Genomic DNA, 13009 nt, shown 5'->3' on the forward strand with positions numbered 1-13009 from the left:
ATGGGTTTTGAGGAGTTTACGAAAGGCAAGGAGGGTGGGGGCAGTCCTAATCTCTGGGCGGAGCTGATTCCAGAGGGTCGGGGACGCCACAGAGAAGGCTCTCCCCCTGGGTCCCGCCAGACGGCATTGTTTAGTCGACGGGACCCGGAGAAGACCAACTCTGCGGGACCTAACCGGTCGCTGGGATTCGTGCGGCAGAAGGCGGTCTCGTAGATATTATTATTATTATTATTATTATTATTATTATTATTATTATTATTATTATTATTAAATTGCCAATCTTGGGAAGGTCGCTCCACTGCCTCCATCTCTTCTGAATATATAGCTGCTGGTTCTGCTCTGGGGGTGACAGAGTTGGCATATTTATTCTTGATTCTTGCAGCAAAAGTCCTCATCCACCGGACTCTCAGCGTCCTGGAAGACATCGTAGGGAGCGTCTCTGGGGAAGCCACCAAGTCTCGCCAGATCTGCTACCAGTCGCTGCAGGAGTCGGTCCAGGTCTCCCTTGCTCTCTTCCCAGCTTTCATCCATCAGTCAGGTATAAAGTCAGAGCGTCTTTTCCCTGCCCCATCGAACATAGAAACATAGAAGTCTGACGGCAGAAAAAGACCTCATGGTCTATCTAGTCTGCCCTTATACTATTTCCTTACAATGGATATATGTTTATCCCAGCCATGTTTAAATTCAGTTACTGTGGATTTATCTACCACGTCTGCTGGAAGTTTGTTCCAAGGATCTGCTCCACTTTCAGTAAAATAATATTTTCTCATGTTGCTTTTGATCTTTCCCCCAACTAACTTCAGATTGTGTCCCCTTGTTCTTGTGTTCACTTTCCTATTAAAAACACTTCCCTCCTGGACCTTATTTAACCCTTTAACATATTTAAATGTTTCGATCATGTCCCCCCTTTTTCTTCTGTCCTCCAGACTGTACAGATTGAGTTCATGAAGTCTTTCCTGATACGTTTTATGCTTAAGACCTTCCACCATTCTTGTAGCCCGTCTTTGGACCCGTTCAATTTTGTCAATATCTTTTTGTAGGTGAGGTCTCCAGAACTGAACACAGTATTCCAAATGTGGTCTCACCAGCACTCTATATAGCGGGATCATAAACTCCCTCTTCCTGCTTGTTATACCTCTAGCTATGCAGCCAAGCATCCTACTTGCTTTCCCTACCGCCTGACTGCACTGTTCACCCATTTTGAGCCTGTCAGAAATCACTACCCCTAAATCCTTCTCTCCTGAAGTTTTTGCTAACACAGAACTGCCAATACAATACTCAGATTGAGGATTCCTTTTCCCCAAGTACATTATTTTACATTTGGAAACATTAAACTGCAGTTTCCATTGCTTTGACCATTTATCTACCGTGTTTCCCCGAAAGTAAGACAGTGTCTTACTTTCTTTTTATCCCCAAAAGCCCCACTATGTCTTTCTTTCGGGGTATGTCTTATATTGTCCCGGGCACCGGGGCCGGCTCGTCTTCGGGCTTCGGCCCGGGCGAGGCCTCTTCGGGCGCCGGAGCCGGCGGCGACTTCCTGACGCGCTACCGGCTGGTGTCGTCTAAGCTCCGCTGCGCCCAGAGCTTGGGCCACCTGGCGGGCGAGGCAGCGGCCCTGGCCGAAGCGGCGGAGCAGTTCGCGGCGCTGACGAGGGAGCTGCGCGCCCAGGAGAGTCTCCCTTACGCAGCGCGCCACCGCCAGCTTGGGCCACCCGGCAGGCGAGGTGGCGGCCCTGGCCGAAGCGGCGCGGCTCTGGCTGCGGCACGAGCGGGAGCTCCGACTGCGGCAAGGCGAGCGGGCGGCAGCTTGCAGCGAAGGCGCTCGTCCCAGCAACCGAGTTTCTATGTTTCTATCATATCTAGTTCTGCACATTCTATAATTTTTTTAAATACTTCTACAAATTGGAATAAAAATAAAATCTGTTTCTTCTTATTGTCTAAAAAGAGGAAAAAAAGAAAAGGAAAAAGGATTGACACGCTCAGCGTCTTAGCCACTGAGCCCCCACGCCCCTTGATGGGGGATACACACTGGAACAACTCATTGTTGGGGGAAAGAGCACTTTTAGAAACATAGAAGTCTGAGGGCAGAAAAAGACCTCATGGTCCATCTAGTCTGCCCTTATACTATTTTCTGTATTCTATCTTAGGATGGATATATGTTTATCCCAGGCATGTTTAAATTCAGTTACTGTGGTTTTATCTACCAAGTCTGCTGGAAGTTTGTTCCAAGGATCTACTACTCTTTCAGTAAAATAATATTTTCTCATGTTGCTTTTGATCTTTCCCCCAACTAACTTCAGATTGTGTCCCCTTGTTCTTGTGTTCACTTTCCTATTAAAAACACTTCCCTCCTGGACCTTATTTAACCCTTTAACATATATAAATGTTTCTATCATGTCCCCCCTTTTCCTTCTGTCCTCCAGACTATACAGATTGAGTTCATGAAGTCTTTCCTGATACGTTTTATGCTTAAGACCTTCCACCATTCTTGTAGCCCGTCTTTGGACCCGTTCAATTTTGTCAATATCTTTTTGTAGGTGAGGTCTCCAGAACTGAACACAGTATTCCAAATGTGGTCTCACCAGCATTCTATATAGTGGGATCATAATCTCCCTCTTCCTGCTTGTTATACCTCTAGCTATGCAGCCAAGCATCCTACTTGCTTTCCCTACCGCCTGACTGCACTGTTCACCCATTTTGAGACTGTCAGAAATCACTACCCCTAAATCCTTTTCTTCTGAAGTATTTGCTAACACAGAACTGCCAATGCAATACTCAGATTGAGGATTCCTTTTCCCCAAGTGCATTATTTTACATTTGGAAACATTAAACTGCAGTTTCCATTGCTTTGACCATTTATCTAGTAAAGCTAAATCATTTACCATATTACAGACGCCTCCAGGAATATCAACCCTATTGCACACTTTAGAGTCATCTGCAAATAGGCAAACCTTCCCTACCAAACCTTCCCCTATGTCACTCACAAACATATTAAAAAGAATAGGACCCAGAATATACCCTTGTGGCACACCGCTTGTAACCTCTGATCCTTTTTCCTTCTTTCCTCCTCTCTGTTTTTCCTTTCAGACGTAACAGACAAAATGCTAAGCTTCTTCCTGACCCTGTTCCAGAGTCTGAGGGTGCAGATGGGGGTGCCTTTCACTGAGCAGATGATACAAACATTCCTCAACATGTTTACCAGGTAATGCCTTCGTGGAAGCACAAGAAGCATCCGTCGGTGGTCATGCTCACCTGTAGTAGCTTTACAGGAGTGTTTGCTACTGGGAGCAGTCCATCAGTCAAGGGCTTATGAACTGAACTGGTGTGAAATTGGAGTGGGTGTGGGTGGGTTGGGGCTTCAGCAGAGATCCCTCCAGATCGAGGGGGCCACTTTGTAAACCAGGTCATTCCCATTAATAAGTATCATCCTGGACATAGAACTAAAATATCACAAAGCACCAATTTGGATTAGCGGTGAAAGTGTCGGCCTAGGAACCAGGTATCTGTGAGTTCTAGTCCCGCTTGAAAACCAGCTGGGTGACTTTGCACCAGTGACCAGGAGACAAAGAGTTCTAGTCCAACTTTAGGCACGAAAGGCAGCTGGGGGACTTTGGGCCAATAACCAGGAGATGAAGAGTTCTAGTCCCACTTTAGGCACGAAAGGCAGCTGGGTGACTTTGGGCCAATAACCAGGAGACAGAGAGTTCTAGTCCAACTTTAGGCACGAAAGGCAGCTGGGTGACTTTGGGCCAATAACCAGGAGACAAAGAGTTCTAGTCCCACTTTAGGCACGAAAGGCAGCTTGGTGACTTTGGGCCAATAACCAGGAGATGAAGAGTTCTAGTCCAACTTTAGGCACGAAAGGCAGCTGGGTGACTTTGGGCCAATAACTAGGAGATGAAGAGTTCTAGTCCCACTTTAGGCACGAAAGGCAGCTGGGTGACTTTGCACCAATAACCAGGAGACAGAGAGTTCTAGTCCAACTTTAGGCACGAAAGGCAGCTGGGTGACTTTGGGCCAATAACCAGGAGACAAAGAGTTCTAGTCCAACTTTAGGCACGAAAGGCAGCTTGGTGACTTTGGGCCAATAACCAGGAGATGAAGAGTTCTAGTCCAACTTTAGGCACGAAAGGCAGCTGGGTGACTTTGGGCCAATAACTAGGAGATGAAGAGTTCTAGTCCCACTTTAGGCACGAAAGGCAGCTGGGTGACTTTGCACCAATAACCAGGAGACAGAGAGTTCTAGTCCAACTTTAGGCACGAAAGGCAGCTGGGTGACTTTGGGCCAATAACCAGGAGACAAAGAGTTTTAGTCCAACTTTAGGCACGAAAAGCAGCTGGGTGACTTTGGGCCAATAACCAGGAGAAAGAGAGTTCTAGTCCCACTTTAGGCATGAAAGCTAGCTGAGTGACTTTGCGCCAATGACCAGGAGACAGAGAGTTCTAGTCCCACTTTAGGCACGAAAGGCAGCTGGGTGACTTTGGGCCAATAACCAGGAGACAGAGAGTTCTAGTCCCACTTTAGGCATGAAAGCTAGCTGGGTGACTTTGGGCCAATAACCAGGAGACGAAGAGTTCTAGTCCCACTTTAGGCACGAAAGGCAGCTGGGTGACTTTGGGCCAGTGACCAGTAGACGAAGAGTTCTAGTCCCACTTTAGGCACGAAAGGCAGCTGGGTGACTTTAGGCCAATAACCAGAAGACATCCCAAAGGCACTTTTTCCAGAGGCAGCTGGACTTCCTTGTTTTGCTTTGAAGACATTTCGCTTCTCATCCAAGAAGTTTCTTCAACTCCGACTGGATGGTAGCAGGCAATGGAAGGCTTTATACCCCTTGCAGGCAGCCTCTCACTTGCATCCTTTTAGAGAGTTCTCGAGGCCACGTGCAGGTTTATTTTACCGGCTTTGTGTGTTTTGCCACAGGGAGCAGCTGGCCGAGAGCATCCTCCACGATGGAAGCACCGGCTGCCGGGTGGTGGAGAAGTTCCTGAAGATCCTTCAAGTGGTGGTGCAAGAGCCCGGCCAAGTGTTCAAACCCTTCTTGCCAAATATCATTGCACTTTGCATGGAGCAAGTCTACCCGATCGTTGCCGAGGTAGGACGAACAGCCCCGGAGGGGGAAAACCGGGAGATGTAGTTGGTTTGTACATCATTGGGGCAGAAGAGTAGTGGCTGAGGGCTGGCTCATGTTCCATCCAAATTGTACGTACTTGTTGGCAAACCAGTGAAACCCAAGTGAGATGGTCTGTTTGTGCTAGGAACCAATAGCAATAGCATTTAGACATATACCACTTCATAAGTGCTTTTACAGCCCTCTCTAAGCAGTTTACAGAATCAGCATATTTTATTCATTCATTCATTCATTCATTCATTCATTCATTCATTCATTCATTGGACTTATATGCCGCCCTTCTCCGAAGACTGCAGTTTAATGTTTCCAAATGTAAAATAATGCACTTGGGGAAAAGGAATCCTCCATCTGAGTATTGCATTGGCAGTTCTGTGTTAGCAAAAACCTCAGAAGAGAAGGATTTAGGGGTCGTGATTTCTGACAGGCTCAAAATGGGTGAGCAGTGTGGTTGGGTGGTAGGAAAAGCAAGTAGGATGTTTGGCTGCATAGCTAGAGGTATAACAAGCAGGAAGAGGGAGATTGTGATCCCCTTATATAGAGCGCTGGTGAGACCACATTGGGAATACTGTGTTCAGTTCTGGAGACCTCACCTACAAAAAGATATTGACAAAATTGAACGGGTGGGTGGATATATGGATGTATGGATGGATGGATATAGGCAGATACATACATAGATAAACAGCCCAGTCCGAAGAACCTGTTCCAACCCTGTGTGCGTTTCTTGTCCCCCCAGCGATCTTCTCCCGATGTGAAAGCCGAACTCTACGAGCTGCTTTTTCGGATTTTGCACCACAACTGGCGGTACTTCTTCAAGTCCAACGTCCTGGCCAGCGTCCAGAGAGGAGTAGCTGAGGAGCAGATGGAGAACGAAGGCCAGTTCACTGCTATTATGCAGGTATCATAAAACATGATGATGATGATGATATCCATTCAGACATGTCTGACCCTGGATGATTCTATGGGCCAGGTCTCTCTCCACAACCTCTCATCTTGCAGTGGTTGTTCTGTGGTCTGGATGGTGTCATCTTTGATAGTGTCCGGCCATTGTGTTCTTTGACGATGTGGTTTATACCAGTCTGGATGTTGAGACTCTAGAAAAAGTACAGAGAAGAGCGACAAAGATGATTAGGGGACTGGAGGCTAAAACATCTGAAGAACACTTGCAGGAACTGGGCATGGCTAGTTTAATGAAACGAAGGACCAGGGGAGACATGATAGCAGTGTCCCAATATCTCAGGGGCTGCCACAAAGAAGTGGGAGTCAACCTATTCTCCAAAGCACCTGAGGGTAGAACAAGAAGCAATGGGTGGAAACTAAACAAGGAGAGAAGCAACTTAGAACTAAGGAGAAATATCCTGACAGTTAGAACAATTAATCAGTGGAACAACTTGCCACCAGAAGTACCGTAGTTCTTCCAAGTAAACGCAAGGCAGGAGAGAGCAGTTATGTTTCAATTCAGGGGTCTCCTTTAACATAGCAGCAGTTACGAGCAGTTTCTAGTTCAGCTGCAGACATGAGTAGAGGGGCTGAGCCACGACCAGCGTTCAAGCTTAAATTTCACCTTCAGTTCTCTGCACAGACTCAGACGTGTTTAAACTCTCATTAACTGAGTTGCTATGTCCGTTCATTTGCTGACCTTGTTTTCCATGGCTTTCCCAATCATGAATATTCTAAGAGACTTCAATTCCCAGAATTCCCTGTCCAGCTTTGCTCCAGTGGTTTAATGCCCGCTGTTCTCAAGATAGGCTTAATTTAAGTGCCAAAGCCCACTGCAACAACATAGCCAAGAAGGCTTCAAGAGTTGTAAACCTAATCCTACGTAGCTTCTGCTCTGGAAATCTCACACTACTTACCAGACCCATCCTCGAATACAGCTCATCTGTTTGGAACCCATATTGCATCTCAGACACTAACACCCTTGAAAATGTCCAAGATACTTCACCAGAAGAGCCCTTCACTCCTCCACTCGAAACAGAATACCCTACGAGACTAGACTTTCAATCCTGGGCCTAGAAAGTTTAGAACTAAGACGCCTTAAACAAGATCTAAGTATTGCCCACAAGATCATATGCTGCAACGTCCTGCCTGTCGGCGACTACTTCAGCGTCAACCACAACTATACAAGGGCACACAACAGATTTAAACTTAATATTAACCACTCCAAACTTGACTGTAAAAAATATGACTTCAGTAACCGAGTTGTCAAAGCGTGGAACTCATTACCGGACTCCATAGTGTCATCCCCAAACCCCCAACACTTTACCCTTAGATTATCCACGGTTGACCTATCCAGATTCCTAAGAGGTCAGTAAGGGGTGAGTACAAGTGCACTAGAGTGCCTTCCATCCCCTGTCCTATTGCTCTCCTATATCTCCTATACTTTTGTTCTATTCCTATATCTCTTCTTCTATTCTTTCATTGATATGTTCTATTATTATATCTTCTTTTCTATTCTTTCATAGATATATTTTACTATGAGTATCTCCTCTATAACCTTCATCATGTATTTTACTCTGTGTGTGTGTGTGTGTGTGTGTGTATTATATATATATATATATATAATACACACATATATATATATATATATATATACACACATACAGTGATCCCCCGATTATCGCGAGGGTTCCGTTCCAAGACCCCTCGCAATAATCGATAACTCGCGATGTAGCGGCACGGAAGTAAAAACACCATCTGCGCATGCGCGCCCCTTTTCCATGGCCGCACATGCGCAGATGGTGGAGTTTGCGTGTGGGCGGCGGGAAAGACCCTTTCGGCCGCCCACCAGCTGATCTGCTCCACAGCGCGGCAGCAGCGAGGAGCCGAAGATGGGGTTTCCCCGTTGCCCAGGCAACGGGGAAACCCCATCTTCGGCTCCTCGCTGCTGCCGCGCTGCGGAGCAGATCAGCTGGTGGGCGGCCGAAGGAACCTTCCCTGGGTGCCGCCCGCCGCTCGAGAGCAAGAGGGGGAGAGATAGAGAAAGAGAGAGAAGGAAAGAAAGAGATGAGAGAGGGAGGAAGTGAGTGTGAGAGAGGAAGAAGCAAGATAGAGAAAGAGAGAGAGAAAGAAAGATGAGAAAGGAAGGGAGTGACGTCTTCGGGTGGAAAAATCGCGATATAGCGATTCGCAATGATCGGCATCGCGAAACTCGGGGGATCACTGTGTGTGTAGCTTGGAACTTCAGCCTGATGATGGTGAATGTGATTTCACCGAAACGTCGCATAGACATGCAAAATATTACACAGGGCAAAACCCGAACTCAGAACAATCTACATACATATCGTGTATTGGACAAAATAAATAAATAAATAGTGTGAGTCCACATTTAGTTACCCCGGGGGTATCTCTCTGTGCCATCAGTTCAACCCCAGTGGCTCCACCACACCCTTCTGCATCTTCTCTGTTCCCTAGGCATTCGGCCAGTCCTTCCTGCAACCGGACATTCACCTGTTCAAGCAGAACCTCTTCTATCTGGAGACTCTGAACACCAAGCAGAAACTGTACCACAAGGTGAGCTTCTGATTTATTCTGAAATCCAGAGGAGGTCCATGAACCTGCAGACGACAGGGAATATTCCTCCACACAACTGGCTGCATATGAAAGATTTGTTGGCTTGGTGAGAGCCTGGCCCACTTGCCACTTCTGAAAAACTCCTCACCCAAGTGCAGATATCTCTGGATTGAAATGGTTGGCCCCAAGGTGCTTTTTTTCAGGAGGCGGCTGAACTTTCTTATTTCCCTTCGATGACGTTTTGCTTCTCATCGAAGAAGCTTCTTCAGCCCCCGTCCAGTCAGAGCTGAAGAAGCTTCTTGGATGAGAATGGAATGGAATGGGAATAGACTTGGTGGTCACTTTGAATGCATACTACATTAAAAATGAAATTTCGTTGAGTACAGTTCTTAAAGGGTTACCACCTCCAATTTTACACTACATAAATCTAACAAGATATATGGTAGGTAGGTAGGTAGGTAGGTAGAAAGACAGGCAGGTAGGCAGGCAGACATAGGCAGACAGAAAGACAGACAGACAGAATAGGTGGGTGGGTGGATAGATGGATAAATGGATGATAGATAGACAAATAGATATCATAGGTAGGTGGATGGATGATAGATGATAGATAGAGAAAGAGAGAGAGAGAGATTGTCATAGGTGGGTGGGTAGATGGATGGATGACAGACAGATTAGGTAAGTAGGTAGGTAGGTAGAAAGACAGGCAGGCAGGCAGAGATAGACAGACAGATAGATAGAATAGGTGGGTGGGTGGATAGATGGATAAATGGATGATAGATAGACAGATAGACAAATAGATATCATAGGTAGGTGGATGGATGATAGATAAAAAGAGAGAGAGAGAGAGATTGTCATAGGTGGGTGGATGACAGACAGATTAGGTAGGTGGGTAGGTAGGTAGGTAGAAAGACAGGCAGGCATGCAGACATAGACAGACAGACAGACAGACAGATAGATAGATAGATAGATAGATAGAGTAGGTGGGTGGGTGGATAGATGGATAAATGGATGAGAGATAGACAGATAGACAAATAGATATCATAGGTAGATGGATGGATGATAGATGATTTATAGATAGAGAAAGAGAGAGAGAGATTGTCATAGGTGGGTGGGTAGATGGATGACAGACAGATTAGGTAGGTAGGTAGGTAGGTAAGTAGAAAGGCAGGCAGGCAGGCAGACATAGACAGACAGACAGACAGACAGACAGACAGACAGACAGACAGATAGATAGATAGATAGATAGATAGAATAGGTGGGAGGGTGGCTAGATGGATAAATGGATGATAGATAGACAGACAAATAGATATCATAGGTAGGTAGATGGATGATAGATGATAGATAGAGAAAGAGAGAGAGAGAGAGATTGTCATAGGTGGGTGGGTAGATGGATGGATGACAGACAGATTAGGTAAGTAGGTAGACAGACAGACAGACAGATAGATAGATGATAGAAAGAAAGAAAAAGAAAGAAAGAAAAAGAAGTGTATATACCAACATATATGACAAACAACACAGTCTAGTTATACATGTTTAGGGTGAGAAAAACAAACCATGCAAAAGTTTGCCAGACGGATGGCATATAAGGGAACCAAGCTTGTTACAGAATCTGGTAGTCCAGCTAGAAATACTCCGAAACCTCGTCCCAGAGGTGAAACGCCTTCAGAGAAAAACAAACAAACAAGAAAATCCAGTTGCTTCCTGAAAAAAAAAGGGACAACCATGACCTGGATGACTGAGAATGGCTTACAGGCCTGTAATGAAATGATAGGTTTTTTGGGGGGCAGCTGTGGGGACCCCTGTTTTTCACCCGGCTTTTTTCCCCTCGCTCGTTGCAGAAGCTCTTCCAGGCATCGATGCTCTTTCAGTTTGTGAACGTGCTGCTTCAGGTCCTGGTCCACAAATCCCACGATCTGCTGCAGGAGGAAATCGCCATCGCCATCTACAACATGGCCTCCGTGGACTTCGACAGCTTCTACTCCGCTTTCCTCCCGGGGTTTTTAGCCGGCTGCGACAGGGTGGACACCAACCAGAAAAACGTCCTTGGGAGGAACTTCAAAATGGACAGGGTGAATTTGGGCTGTAGTTTGGCTCGGGCTGGCCGTATGCAGGCCGATGGTCTCCTATATCAGGGATGGCAAAAGGGCGCATGCATGCGCATCAGCATGTATGTGCATGCCCACACCCATAATGCAATGCCCTCCCATCTGCGCAATGCGTTCACAACATATACACACACACAAACTGCTTTAAGAGGGCTGTAAAAGCACTATGAAGCAGTATATAAGTCTAAATGCTATTGCTAACTGCCGCGATTTACTTAACAACTATGCCAGAAAAGTCGTAAAATGGGACAAAACTCACTTTAACAACTGTCTCGGTTAGCAACAGAAATTCAAGGCTCGGTTCTGGTCGTATGTCAGGGAGTACCTATAGAATTCCCTTGAAAGGGCCATCCCATTTTATTGATTGATTGATTTGATTTGATTTGATTTGTATGCCGCCCCTCTCCGTGGACTCGGGGTGGCTAACAACAGTGATAAAAACAGCATGTAACAATCCAATACTAAAACAACTAAAAAACCCTTATTATAAAACCAATCATACATACAAACATACCATGCATAAATTGTAAAGGCCTAGGGGGAAAGAATATCTCAGTTCCCCCATGCCTGAAGGCAGAGGTGGGTTTTAAGGAGCTTACGAAAGGCGAGGAGGGAAGGGGGCAATTCTAATCTCTGGGGAGAGTTGGTTCCAGAGGGCCGGGGCCGCCACAAAGGAGGCTCTTCCCCTGGGTCCCGCCAAACGACATTGTTTAGTTGACGGGACCCGGAGAAGACCCACTCTGTGGGACCTAACTGGTCGCTGGGATTCGTGCGGCAGAAGGCGGTCCCAGAGATAATCTGGTCCGGTGCCATGAAGGGCTTTATAGGTCATAACCAACAGTTTGAATTGTGACCGGAAACTGATCAGCAACCAATGCAGACTGCGGAGTGTTGGTGTAACATGGGCATATTTGGGGAAGCCCATGATTGCTCTCGCAGCTGCATTCTGCACGATCTGAAGTTTCCGAACACTTTTCAAAGGTAGCCCCATGTAGAGAGCATTGTAGTAGTCGAGCCTCGAGGTGATGAGGGCATGAGTGACTGTGAGTACTGACTCCCGGTCCAAATAGGGCCGCAACTGGTGCACCAGGCGAACCTGGGCAAACGCCCCCCTCGCCACAGCTGATCCCCTGAGTGGCATTCCAGCTTTCGTATTTCATAGCCATCCTGGAGCTGTTCCTGGGGTTTATTTCCACACAGTTCCTCTTCCTGGGAGGCATTCTGGAAAAGTGGCTTAATTTTCCGAGAATCATAAAAATACAAATTGTTTCCCCCCAGAACTATGGACTTTGAATTTGTTTGCTTCTGTATTTCTACATCGGCTCGGTCACTTTTTATCAAATAATGCAAAAACAAAAAAATTGATTGAGAAACTTCATTTGCTTTTCTGCGGAGGCTGGTTAAAGTCAAAACGTCCTTAATTTTAAAAAGAAAACAAGCCCTTTCATGAGGTTTTACAGATAATCATTGTTCGTTTAGTGATGGTTGGAAATTACATCCGCACTTGGGGGGGAAAAATATACTGCTCAAAAAAATAAAGGGGTGACTCAAAGAACACATCCTAGATCTGAATGAATAAATATTCTCATTGAATACTTTGTTCTGTACAAAGTTGAATGTGTACAACAGCATGTGAAATTGACTGTCAATCAGTGTTGCTTCCTAAGTGGACAGTTTGATTTCACAGAAGTTTGATTTACTTGGAGTTATATTGTGTTGTTTAAGTGTTCCCTTTATTTATTTATTTATTTATTTATTTATTTTGAGCAGTGTAGTTATGATTGTTTTTCATACAACCACTTTTTACACTTTACAGTGGTTGTGGTATTCCCAGGATCACACCATCCAAATTCAGATGCTCGGTGGCCGACTCATATTTAATTAATAATAATAATAATTTATTAGATTTGTATGCCGCCCCTCTCCGAAGACTCAGGGCAGCTCACAACACGATAAAAACAGTATTATACAGGCACAAATCTAATATTAAAAAACCCCTAAAAACCCTATCATAATTAAAAACCAAACAGCACATACATACCAAACATAAATTATAATAAGCCTGGGGGAAAGGTGTCTCAAATCCCCCATGCCTGGCGGTATAGGTGGGTCTTAAGTAGTTTACGGAAGACAAAGAGGGTGGGAGCAGTTCTAATCTCCGGGGGGAGTTGATTCCAGAGGGCCAGGGCCGCCACAGAGAAGGCTCTTCCCCTGGGGCCCACCAGACGACATTGTTTTGTCGACCGGACCCGGAGAAGGCCAACT

The 13009-nt window shown here is 45.8% G+C and overlaps 1 protein-coding gene across 2 annotated transcripts in view; it reads left to right on the forward strand.

Moving 5' to 3' along the window:
• The window catches only part of XPO6 (exportin 6), a 242455-nt gene that overhangs the window by 226872 nt on the left and 2574 nt on the right, over positions 1-13009 (forward strand). For both annotated transcript variants that reach the window (XM_070761004.1, XM_070761005.1), the window contains 6 exons: positions 383-538; positions 3088-3202; positions 4922-5093; positions 5863-6024; positions 8541-8639; positions 10478-10708. In XM_070761004.1, coding sequence (XP_070617105.1) covers positions 383-538; positions 3088-3202; positions 4922-5093; positions 5863-6024; positions 8541-8639; positions 10478-10708 — 935 coding nt within the window. The remainder of the gene's footprint in view (positions 1-382; positions 539-3087; positions 3203-4921; positions 5094-5862; positions 6025-8540; positions 8640-10477; positions 10709-13009) is intronic.

Source organism: Erythrolamprus reginae, chromosome 9 (genome assembly GCF_031021105.1).
Source record: "Erythrolamprus reginae isolate rEryReg1 chromosome 9, rEryReg1.hap1, whole genome shotgun sequence".
NCBI lineage: Eukaryota > Metazoa > Chordata > Lepidosauria > Squamata > Dipsadidae > Erythrolamprus > Erythrolamprus reginae.